The sequence below is a fragment of the Ambystoma mexicanum genome, chromosome 4q (genome assembly GCF_040938575.1).
Source record: "Ambystoma mexicanum isolate Mex_15411 chromosome 4q, UKY_AmexF1_1, whole genome shotgun sequence".
NCBI lineage: Eukaryota > Metazoa > Chordata > Amphibia > Caudata > Ambystomatidae > Ambystoma > Ambystoma mexicanum.
Genome location: NC_090928.1, coordinates 233,845,341 through 233,858,069, shown reverse-complemented (window position 1 = coordinate 233,858,069; position 12,729 = coordinate 233,845,341). Strand labels below are relative to the sequence as shown.

The 12,729-nt window shown below is 49.8% G+C and overlaps 1 protein-coding gene across 7 annotated transcripts in view; it reads left to right on the top strand.

Moving 5' to 3' along the window:
• FYN (FYN proto-oncogene, Src family tyrosine kinase) overlaps positions 1–12,729 on the top strand; it is a 776,649-nt gene that overhangs the window by 537,694 nt on the left and 226,226 nt on the right. For all 7 annotated transcript variants that reach the window (XM_069607784.1, XM_069607781.1, XM_069607783.1 and 4 more), the window contains one exon: positions 5,298–5,396. In XM_069607784.1, coding sequence (XP_069463885.1) covers positions 5,298–5,396 — 99 coding nt within the window. The remainder of the gene's footprint in view (positions 1–5,297; positions 5,397–12,729) is intronic.

Here is a 12,729-nt window from a genome sequence, read left to right as displayed (position 1 = left end):
ATGACCTAGGATGCTTCCTGCTATTACAGATCCTGCCTCTGCACTGCAACTCTGCTACTGCTGTGAAGTGCATATCCACGCTACCGAACCCAGGTGTTTTCCACTTTTCACTTCTTTCACGCGGTAACCCTGCTCCCAGCTGTCACCTCACTATGGGGCAGGGTTGAATTCTGGAAGGGACGGGTCATTTCTCTACATGTCACATCTGTGGAGGATACCTCAAGTGAGATTTGCCACAGACAATTCTTCCAAGGACCCTGGTTCTCAGTCAGGCCGAGCTCCAGGTGTTTTCATCTGGGAGGGCCAGGATTGGGATCGGGTGGGGGCAACTTCCGTTGGGTGTGGTAGTACCCTAAACAAAGTGTAACTGTTGAGCCAGATTTCTCATATCCTCGATACAGAAAAAAAGAAGCCATTTGCACCCTTCAATTGCTTTCATCTGTTAGATTGCCTTAAAAGGTACAGAAGGCTAGCTTCAAAACCAGGTTGTTAGGACCAGGGGTGGCACCTTTACCCGCAAGACTACTTGAATGTCTGATAAAGGGTATGCCGTCTTTATAACAAATCTTTAATGAAGAAATTCTTTTATACCAAAACTTTTATAACGAAAAGACATAATGAGAATATATGTGTGGGTGGGTTAAAGGGTTGTTAGCTGTGGCTTAGCATGATTTAGCAAAACTTCTGTCCATCAATGATGAAGAGTGATTGCCTGTAAGCACTAATGAGAAACTTGATTGGGCTCTAAGAGTGGTTGCCTATAGAACAGTCGGGCAAAGGTACGCAGCCATCCACATCGTTTACTCCATTGTATTCCACCGAATCCATAAAATCGAATGTGTCAATAACTGTTTCAGACTGCTTCATTCATTTTGGAAACCTTCATCAGGGCATTCACACATTCAAAGTGGTGTAATATGTTAGCACCCAAAAGATGAAGTATTGTTGTGACACATGAACAAAGACTGGGTGCATCCTCCTGCATGAGCCAGGCAGCTGGAGTTCCTGGTTTTGTATCCGGGATGAGTCTTCATAATATGTGCTAGCTTCGAGGGAACACACACTCTTCTTTTGATTGAAATTCAATCATGGTACCTCATCATGTACACCTGCTTGTGATGGCCATGCAACATCTACTATTAGTCAGAGGAATCACTGTGTCGCGGCTATGCAGTATGGGTCTCCTTCATAGACTGAGCCAAATTGCACATCTCATCTGTTTCCGCTATAGGTCTCCATTTTATAATGAACGAGCAGCACTCTTTATGTATCTGGAACTTCACTTTGATGGCCAACTCCTTGTGACCTCTCCTATTATGAATTATGTGTGAGTGATGTAATGCGTGATGTACGTTTTGTGTGTACGAGTAGTCACTGTTTTTTTATCACTGATTGTGGGACTTGTTTTGTGAAATCCTGATAGAGCTTATAGTAAAAAATGAGGTGTGCTACATCAAATAAAATGTATACACCAGTGTTAAATCATTTATCACAAGACTGGCTAGTATCTTCTGAAATAAGTAGAACGTGCTATTGAATGTTGACTGGGTCCAGCTAGATAGCCAACTAACACAATGGCAGGCCATTAAGTTATATCAAACTGTTGATGATAAAAACTAAATATACATAATTACTTTCACCAGCTCATATCATAGTATAGACAGGCATAAGGAACGAGGATTCAAGAACTACTGTAATTAATAGTCGAATAATATTGGTACCAACCCTACAGATCGGTCACTTTTACTCCCTAAAAATTGACAAATACTCCCCCAAAAATTTAAAATAGGGAGTAAAAAACTCCCAACAAAAATAGAAAAAAGACATGTAGAATCGTGCGCCCCTGCTTTCACCCTCACTGCTCCATGGATATGTTTGGACCGTTAGTGCACGTAGTACTTTAACAGCCTTATCGGAAGAAGTAAACATGTATCTTTTAATGTGCATTAATAACTAGGTGCAAAGAAATAAAGTAGGACGATTGGTTCATTGAAAGCCTAAGTGCCAGTCAGTCTTGGGCCTGTGGAGAGTGCCTATGGAGAGTGATCCTTGGTATAAAGAAGGAGGAAGTTAGACAGGTATGGAGACCTAAAGAAGCTATACAGGACTATTCTACTCACGAACATAACAGTAATCCCTTCCCAACACCCCAAATTGATAATCCCTTTTGTATTATGTACACTTGAGATTTTTAGCCCCTGTATGGAAGTGAGACCTATCGGCAATGTCAGGGCACCTGCTGGAATTGAACAAAAACCCTTTCTGGTTGGCTGCAGCAATCCCAGAAGAGCCGCAGTACAAAGGTCTCACTTATGGATCCAGGGAAATCGTATAAAAGGCATTCCACCAGGTTCGTTTCCGATGAGCCCATGACCTGGGGTCCACTCTGCTCGATTTTAGGTCCAGCTGGGGTGATAATGGTTATGGGAATCCAGGTGGTTCCTGGATCCCTGTACTATATAATGCCAGAAAATACACTTGCATCACCACAATGCATGCAAGCAGACATGGCGGGGGACCATTGATGGTGGCCACCGTGTTCAAACACGGTGGCCATTGTTGCAATTAGCCTCTATGGATGACACCTTCTTTTTCCAATTGTAAAAACAGGTGATAGTCCATAGGATTCAACATTATCCGTGTGCATCAAAATCTAATGCGATCTGAGGCGCCATTGTTTCCCTTCCTGGAAAAGGGAAACGCATCAGACATATTTCCCACTACATGCCATGCACTGCTAAGGGAAAGGTGATCAAAATGGCACATAGCCTCCCTCCGTGCGATTCTACCCATCCACCTCATTGTATATTGCTACCGAAATAAGGCTTTACTTTCTTTCTGTACCTGGGCGAACCATGATAGAGATGGGAGAGGGTAGCAGGGTACCATAGGTAATTTGTTTGTGGGCCATAAGGATGGTAAGAACAGAATCACTAGGCACTAGACACAAGTCCATTCTCTTATAATTGGACAATATTGCCCATAAATGCAGGCAGTTTGGACTCTTATGTGCCCGGATGCCTGACTAAGGTCTGAGGGAACAGCATATTGAGACAGGTGCTAGGGGACTCACATAAAATGAAAGAAAACAAAGAAACCCCCCTTTTGGCATGGCCACAAGCAACACAGCCTTGGAGGCCAGAAAGCATAAGCAATCTGTTTTCAGCCCGACCGTCTGCGTCAGTCTTCTTTCCATTTCTTCCTGTGCAGTGGCCGCACATGGAGCGTTGCAGAGAGGAGGAGCCGGGCAGGCAGAGGAGTTTCGAGCAAGGGGAGGATGGCTGGAGGGAGAGGGTGACAGACTAGTTGAGTGGGAAAAGCTGGGAGCATCAGGGTGAACGTGGGAAACCCTGACATGCATCAGGATCAATGGCTACACCAGCCAATATTACACAAAGGCCGCTGACCCTGATTGGCTGTCAGGATTCCAACATTCTGACCAAGGTGCAAATGGTTACAGTTCCCACATGACTCCCTCCCCAACCCCCTGCGTGGCATATCCAGGTTTACAGAATAGTCAGTAGAAGTCTGCATCAGGACTATAAACAATATCATGGGTGCCATCCCGGGTAATCCCGGTTTTCCTGGATCTAATAGTTTCCTTGATTTTATTTTGCCGAATGCCACTTTGACAAATGTATGTTTGCCAATTTTTCCACATTCTTTATCGCAAAAAACAGTGGGAGACCACCACACCCGACTTCTCACCCCAACACCGACCTCTCACCCTCCACACCCGACCTCTCACCCCCAACGCCCCCCTAAGGTGTTAAATAATTTGGCTAAAAAAGTCAACAAATTGGAATTTGGCAAAAGTGAGGAATACCGTTTTCCCGCTATGCTCTTGCTGTCTAGGACACTCGTGTGTAGAGACACTCCAAATCTACAGAAGGCTTTGTGCAAATCTGCAGAAATAACTTCCACACTTCCGCATTCTCGGAAATTCCACAGAGTAGAAATCTGCTGGAACTGTCCAAACATTTCAAAATCTGCAGGTGATTTCTCAAATCTGCCGAGGATTTTAAGAGTCTGTGCCCAGGGATAATAAATCTGCATGTTGTGCAGAAACTGCTCACTAAAGATTACAGTTGTGATTGCAAGCCAGAGACACAATGACGTGGCTTTCCCAAGGGGCCCTTCAACCATTACGAACATTGGCCAATGATAAAGCCATTTTCCTAGAGTATGTGTTTTGCGAGCCTGCCATCTCGAGAGACTTGATTTGCACGTGGGTAGTAACATTATCCCCCTCGTGATAAGCACCTCACCTGGGCTAGATTAGCCGCCCTTAGGCCTGTCACCAGAAGACACAGCACTGCGGCCAGGCGCGCGCCCCTTGGTGATGGGCGTGTGCACTGTAGAGTGAAGCATATCACGCCGGCTGTTGTCTGCAGCGGCGCCCAAACATACAATGGCACGGATGCACAAATACAGAGCTTCAGATAAAAAAAAAAAAAAATGCAATCACTTGTAACAATATTTGCTGCACCCGGCTCACACACAAAAGCAAACAAGAATACATCAAACAGCAGATGCAAAACGTGGCTTCACTGGCCACAAAGACAGGCCTGACAAAACCTCCTGCAAACATTAGATTGTCTGCAGCAGATATCGGGCCAGTCAGACGAGTGGCCTGCTGAGCCCATAGCAGAGGTAGGTTTGGGGGACAGGGGGCAAGAGCATTTTACTACTTTGTGGGGTTAGTGGGGCATCAGGAACTGAAAGGTGCGCCACGCGATGCCCATATTCATGCCCCCAGTTCTGCTGCTATGGTAAGCATCAGCTGGCAATGGTGTGGCAATATTATCCCCATAAATAATGTCTCCATACATATAGTCGCCGGGAAACTGCATAGGCCACAGTGTTTATGGGGACAATATATGCAGTAAAAGGGAGTGGGGTTGCGGGTGAGTCCGCCGCTCCCTTTAAAAAAATATGTGGGTTGCAGGGGTGTCCCCTGCAGGTTCCATATAGTAATAGCGCCGCAAAAAAACAGAGCCATTCTTGTATGGCGGCATTTTTGCAGTGATATTATCACGTGACACCCTGGCAATAGACTCTGATTCCCGATTTAATATGTTATCTTCTGTATTGTAGTGTGCAACTTTTTACTTCTTGGGAAAGGGTGCTTTTAGGGTGCAGGACAGTTAAAAAAGTGTATGTTATTTAATTTGTTAAAACTACTTTGATGTTTGATTTTAACAAATGCACCTCTCTCACTCTCTCACTCTCTCTCCCTCTCACTCTCTCTCCCTCTCTCTCTCTCTCCCGCTCTCTCCTCTTTTTTATTCCTGCAGGGAAGGGGACTGGTGGGAAGCGCGTTCCTTGACAACAGGTGGAAAAGGATACATTCCAAGCAATTATGTGGCCCCCGTTGACTCCATCCAGGCAGAGGAGTATGTTTCAATTTGCTTTTGAACTGTGCCAATATTCTCGTATTTGAAGAGCATTACGCAGAGGCCTCGCTAGGGGACTGGTGCGGGGGCTATAGCCGAGGGTCTTTTGGACGTAGCACCGGATAGAAGCTCGGGGGCTACAACCAAAAGGCTAGCTAGTCCAGAGTCCCGACAGTCCCAACATTAGCGTAGCCTCGGATCTTTCCCTGACCTGAGCTCATGTATACGTGGAGTCGTACACAGGAAGGTACAGTATTGCCTCGAGGGTGTCTTTCACAGAGGTGAGCCGAGTGACGTCATAAGCTCAAGCATTCTCTTCCACACCCTGAAAATAGACTCTGAATTCTGAGGAGGAGGAGCCTCTCCCTACAGAATGGGCATGTATGCCTCACCGGTTCCGCCAGGCGGGCATGAGATAGGGGAACTCGCCAAGATAAATGACGGTCTTGTTAGGACACGTACCAAGAAAAAAACAGATGTAAGTGGCCCGGCAACTTACACCACAGAACAAAATAAACAATATGGTACAATATTGATACTGTTGGATACCGACAATGGATTGGAACCAGCAAGCACACACTTATTAACTATACCCTACAATAAAGAAACTAGTCCCTAGAGGTTCATAACTTCATGTAACATTGGCAGAATTCCGCTTCCCTCCCAGATAGTGGAACCTTGCGGTTTGGTGCGCGGTGGGTGCATGCCGTGGAACATGTTTTGTGCTCAACCAATCAGGGCGGAGGGAACATAGGGATGGATAAAGGGACACAAGAAAATAAGAACATAATGCCAGACAACAACATTCCTGGGAATATTCCTGATGACAAGGTGGAAGATGCTGCTGGGCATTGATGCGGTACCCAGAATTCCCGGTGGAAGAGGATGCTAGAGCAGTCCAGAATGTCAGCCGTCAGAGGTTGGCTAGCCACTGAGTTGACAGAAGAAAACACTTCTAAGCAACAACTATCGCCTGACACACATGTTGAATATATTGTTGCCAAAAATTTGCACAGTTGCCTTATTAGACCAGGATAAAATCACCAAGTCCATAAGAACAATTACCCAAGTTTATTACCACCACAATATACAGCACGGCTACGTGGCATCCACACAGATATGCTCGTTTTAGCCGTCACCCATCCTCACTGCAGCGTACAGGATGGAGAATATGTCCCGCAATTCAGAATGCCAAAAAGAAGAAACACACATATAAGCACATATGGCAAAGACTGTTAAAACCATGCTATAAAACGTGTAATAAGTGCCTTAAAGCAACATGTCTTCATGTGTGTTTTCCTTTTTCCTCCCATAGACCCGCCACTCACCTGCAACCCTGCTATTTCAAACACACACTCATTTCTAACATAGGAACCCACCAAATCTTGGTGTTTTAAGCCAACCCCCTTTGCTCCCTACTCTTCTTCTCCTACCCACACTTGCGATGCTTTCACGCATACTAACAACGCAGTACCACTTTCACTCAGTAGCCATATCTCACCTTATCCAGAAATCGCCTCCACACTCTGCTGCCCTTCCTCCCTCCTCTGACCGCACCCGAATAACCCACACTTCCTACTTCCTGTGATCTCATTTTATCCTCCTCCACCTTTCTCGATTTTGCCTTTGTCCCTGGCAAATCTAGGCCTGCCTTCCCTGCCCGGAACGTGTTGAAAGAAGCAAAGTTTACAAGTAGCTGACTAAACCCCTCCCGCTTCGCAGGCCGCCACGGCACAGTTGTGGCGGCCCAGGAAGTTAAAAGTCCTTGTTCATGTTAGGGTGCCTTTTTCCTAGGGTAAGTCCGGTGTTGTGGATGTTTGGATCCCCAGTTTAGTCCTTGGTGCTCCAGGGTGCCCGTTGGTGGCTGTGTTTGCTCACCGCTATCACCGGGCCACACCACGCAGGTTCTCTGTCCGCTGCATAAGGGTGGTGCTACTGAATTCCCCTCTCTTCGCTGGTCTCTCTATGCCGGTGGTGGAGCGCTAATCACTGGGAGGCTGTTTGCTGGTGGTCAGATCCTGGTCCTCCTGTGCCAGGCATGCATCACTGGAAATGGTTTTGACATTATAAACCCTCGATACACAAAAACAGATGGATAAAGTATTACTTAGTGTTCCACCTTCAAGTTACTTCTTTATATTTAGCCCAGGTTTATAATGACCACAAAGCTGCACCATTTGGTGAAATATTTCGTTTCTATGAGAAATTAGTTGATGATTTGAGCTTACTTCCCAGTGGAGAGATGTGTTCTTTGCACAAAATGTCCACAACATTTGGCACAAGATGGCCTCGATTTTGACAATCGCTTTCAAGAGGCCAACGGTTCGAAGGCTATGGAGACAGATCTGTCTTATCACCTGGTCTCGCAGATTCAAGACATCCGTATGTATCAGACTTACGCCATTAATTGACAAGTATATACAGATGATTATTTGCAATGTAGTTTGTAGCCATATGCAAATGAACCCATGGTTATATTTTGCTGATACAATTAATTTTCAGCTTAACAAGGCCAAAATTCCCTTTTTACTCCTGCTGCCATATAACACACTTTTCTGATGCTTGTGAATATGCTTAGAATCAAATGTTGGGGGGGGGCGCTGTTGAGCGCCGTTCAAGATGGCCGCCTGAAGGTGACTCTCCGTGGCAGACGGGCTGCAAAATCCTTTTTTCGTGGCACTTCCCGCTCCTACACCCGTATCCTGAGCACACGACTCGACGGGGGATGGCTTGGGCTCCATCTGGCCCGAACCCCGAGAAGAAACGGAGCCGGGAACCGTGAGATCCGGACACCGTCTGACTCTGCACCCCTCTCCCACCTGCGAGGCGGCTCACGCCGACGACCGGGCCCGACTGGGTTGAAGCGCCGGGCCTCTCTACTCACCGGTGCCGCCACCCGCCCCCGGCGGCGACCCCCACCCGCCCCTGCTGAGACGGGCCGATCATCGGGGACCCCTTTGGAGTCTTCATTCCGCCCTCCTCCCACGAGGGTGGACACACTCGGCTGAAGCTGCTGCGGACCTGCTCCTCCTCGGCCGCGGCTCTGCCCTCCGCCTCGTCCGGGGACAACACGCTGGAGGCTCTGCACGCCGTGGCCGCGCCGGCAAGGACCCCCCCCCCTCTTGGCTCTACTGCGACCTGCGCCGTGGCTGGGCTCCCTGGGGCCCCGTTGCCCCCGGCGTGGGGTACACCGGAGGGGGCGTCGAGCTGCGGCGCACCCTTGTACACCTGGTGCCGTGCTCCCCCCCTGCCACACGACGCCGGTCCTCGGACCCAATAAGGTACGTGGAGGAGGGACGCTCCCTGGATTGCGCCGCGTCCGGGTGCCGCCGAGGCCGGACTCCTGGACGCGAGGGGGCACCCCGCAGTTACAGGGACCTCCACCCATCACGGCCGAGGAGCCTCCGGCTCTACTTCTCTCAGGCGCCCACCCCGCTCTGGGGACCTGCTTGTACTTGTGATACCTACTGGGGGGATCCCGGTACCATCCACGTCTCGGCTCTGGCGGGCCTCTTGTCCGGGGGACCGCCGCTGCCTGCGTTCCACGAATACGGCCCTGAACCACAGCCCACTCACCGCACCGGCAGTTTATAAGACTGAGTGGGGCTCTTCCCCATCTCGCCCGGATAGCCACATCTGGAACGTCGCTTCTGTGGTAGCCACCACACGTCACTGCTCACCACTCCTGCGTTTGCCTACGCCCAAGCTCCTCGGATCACGCCCTTCATATCATCTGGAGCTGACGGATCCCTCGCAGGCTACATCGGCAGTCACAAGCTTTACGCACACGTTGCCGCTGCCACTTGCCTCCCCCCGCTCCTCACCATACCTTGCACGCTCCTCAGCGGGTTGTACGGGTTAAGCTCCTCAGCTCTCTCTCCTTGAGCCGCTGTGCTCCCCCTCTCAACGCCGCCACTATGACCAAGGGAGCTGCAAAGAGACAGGGCTCCATCAATATGTTTGCGAAACCACCGGCGAGATCATCGGAGGAGGCCGCCGACCTAGCCCCCACTGCGTCATCATCCGCCACAGCTCCGGAGTCCCAAAACATGATGGACTTTATCCGGGAGGGCTTCTCCGCACTCCTCTCCAAACTGGACGACATGAACGGCACTATATCTTCTATCAAAGCCCACATTGAGAGGACAGATAGCCGGGTGGCGGAGGTCGAGACACGAGTGAGTTCCGCTGAGGATGCACTGGGCTCTCTACGCTCTGAGGTCGTCGCTCTTTCCAACCGAGTCCTGGAGGTGGAGAAAAAGAACGAGGATTTGGAATCCCGATCAAGACGCAATAACCTCCGAATTATAGGGGTCCCTGAGAATGAGATCCATGAATCAATGGAAGACTTTGTTGAACACACATTGCTGGCTCTCCTAGATTCTCCCAAACTCTCCCCGCAGTTCACTATAGAGCGTGCACATCGTGCTCTGACGGCTAAACCCAAACCTGGTGCTCCTCCTCGTCCCATCATAGCCCGTGTGTTGAATTTTCGCGACCGCGATGCCCTCCTTAGGGCCGCGAGACTCAAGGGCGAGCTCTTACTGGACGGTGCAATGATCCATCTCTACCCAGACTTTTCAATAGCTGTCCAGCGCGAACGCAAGTCCTTTCTAGCAGTAAAGCGCAGGCTGCGTGATCATTCAATCAAATACGCAATGCTCTATCCTGCCAAACTTCGCATAGAACATGCCAACCGGGTGTTCTTTTTCACGCTCCCGGAGGAGGCCTCCAGATTCCTGGACGAACAGTTCCCGGGCTGACCTCCCCCCCCCCCTCTGATCATGGCTAGGGGTTCTTTTCGAGCCTATTGTGGAGGGACCAGGCTCGGTCATTCCCTTACTCTGGAACCACGCTGTTTCTTAGTTCTGCACTTTGCTCTGATGGTTTCTCTTATATGGTTATGTGCCATATCAATATGTGCAAACTCTCCGTTCAAGCTACGTGTAAATTTTCATTGCTGGCACCTTAAGTTTCACATTGACCTGCCATGCCCGGAGAGACACGGCCAATCCGGCCTACAGCCCCCCAGGCGCTGATGCCTTTGGTTTGTTTTTTGTTGAGGGGGTTTGGGATCGCCATCCCTCTGTTTGGGGGAGGGATGTGGGAGGTGGTGGGACATGTTGGGGGTTATGTTATAAAAAGCTTGGTGTTGGCGGCAGGGACGGACAGCAGGGTGATACTCAAAGACTGGCACTGCAGGAAAGCTAATCTGACCTACAGGTCAGGGATACTCTACTGGATCCGGCATCAATGTCTGAGGGTGTCGTGACTTTTATGAGCTGGAATGTGCGGGGGTTGGGTAATTACAAGAAGATGAGGCAGCTCCAGCTGCAGGCTGAGCGCCACGGGTCCAAGGTCCTTTTCCTGCAGGAGACACATGCCCGCACGGAACAATGCATGAAATTCGCCAAAACATGGGACCCTCATAGATTTTTCACCAACTTTTCTTCCCAAAGCCGCGGGGTAATGACCCTCATACATAAGAGCCTCAAGTTCACTCTTATCTCTTCACAAATAGACCCTCAGGGTAAATATGTGTTGTTGCATGCCACACTTCAAAATAGGGAGGTTGTCCTGCTAAACATTTATGGTCCCAATATAGATGACCCGGATTTCTACACTCAGGTCACGTCTCTCCTCGATGGATTCCCCCTTATTCCCATCCTCTGGGGGGGTGATTTCAACACAATTTTTGATGTAACCCTTGACAGATCTGGGTCCAGACCTCGCCAGCTTTCCAGAGCGGCCTATGCTGCACTGTCATCCCTACCCCGTCTCGCTATGGTTGATGCGTGGAGGTTCTTCTACCCGGATTCTCGAATCTATTCCTTCTACTCCTCAGTCCATGATTCCTATTCCCGCATCGATAGATGGGTGATCTCCAATGAGTTGGTTAAGAATGTCCTACAACTGACGATCCTCCCCAGAACCCTGTCAGATCACTCTCCTGTTACCATCACTGTGAGTTGGGGCCCGGATCCTGGTCGAACCCGTCGTTGGAGGCTGAAACCCCTTTCCCTTCTAGACCCGGAGTTCAGTTCTGACCTCGAGGTGTCTATCGAGGAGTTTTTCGAGACAAATACAGGCTCAGTAACATCACAGGCTACCTTATGGGAGTCCTTCAAGGTCTATATAAGAGGGATGGCACTGTCGAAGGAGAGTGGTATTCTTAAGTCGATCCGTGGGGCTCTCACCGAGAGTGAATCTAAATTATCGATCCTTGAGACCAAATGCTCGCTACACTCCACCCCGGGGACCCTGGCGGAGATCGGGGTGGAGCTGGACACGTTCCGGTCCCTTGCGGAGCGCGAACAAACATTTTTGGATAACCCTGGCATGGCAAGAAGATACGGAGAGGGCAAGCGCCCTGGCCGATTTCTGGCGAGGCTGCTCCGCCATGAGACGGGGGCCCCGCGTATACTTGGGATCGAGAGGCCGGATGGCTCCATGGCGGTCACCTCACAGGACATTAACACGGAATTCCTTACATTCTATGAAACCCTATATTCCAACTCCGATGAGGTGCCGGTGACGGAGATCGATTCCTTTCTTGATTCTCTCCCCCTATCTACTCTCTCCCCAGAGGCCGCGGGCTCTCTGGACTCTCCACTCACGCTGGAGGAGCTTTCCGACGCTGTGGACTCCCTGTCCTCGGGGAAGGCTCCCGGCTCGGATGGTATCCCAGTCGAATTTTATAAGCGCTACAAGCCATTGCTACTCCCTCACCTGATGGCGCTCTGGGATGAATCGGTTGAGGCTGGTGCTTTTCCCCCTTCACTTCGGGAAGCCACAATTACAGAGTACTACTTAAATCGGGTAAATCCCCCACGCACTGCGGCTCGTACCGCCCGCTGTCACTTATCAATTGTGATGTAAAAATATATGCCAAGGCTCTGGCGCTTCGCTTAGCTCCCTTTCTACCATCTATTATCCACCCGGATCAGGGGGGCTTTATCCCGGGTCGCTCCACCTCTCTGAACCTTAGGCGCCTCTTCAACATACTTAACAGAATTCACCCCGAGACACAAGCGGTGGCTGCCATTCTCGACATGCAAAAGGCGTTTGACTCCGTTTCATGGCGGTATCTGTGGCGGGTCCTTGTGAACTGTAAATTTGGTCCCTCATTTCTCTCATGGGTTAAATTGCTGTACTCGGCTCCTGTGGCTAGGGTCCGCTCTGACGACCGTTGTTCCCCTCTCTTTGAGATCGCCAGGGGGACGAGACAGGGTTGCCCTTTTTCTCCCCTGATCTTCGCCATAGCGATAGAGCCCTTCGCTGATATGCTCCGCCAATTTCACGCACATAGAGGTCTTCGTACCGCGGGCCACGC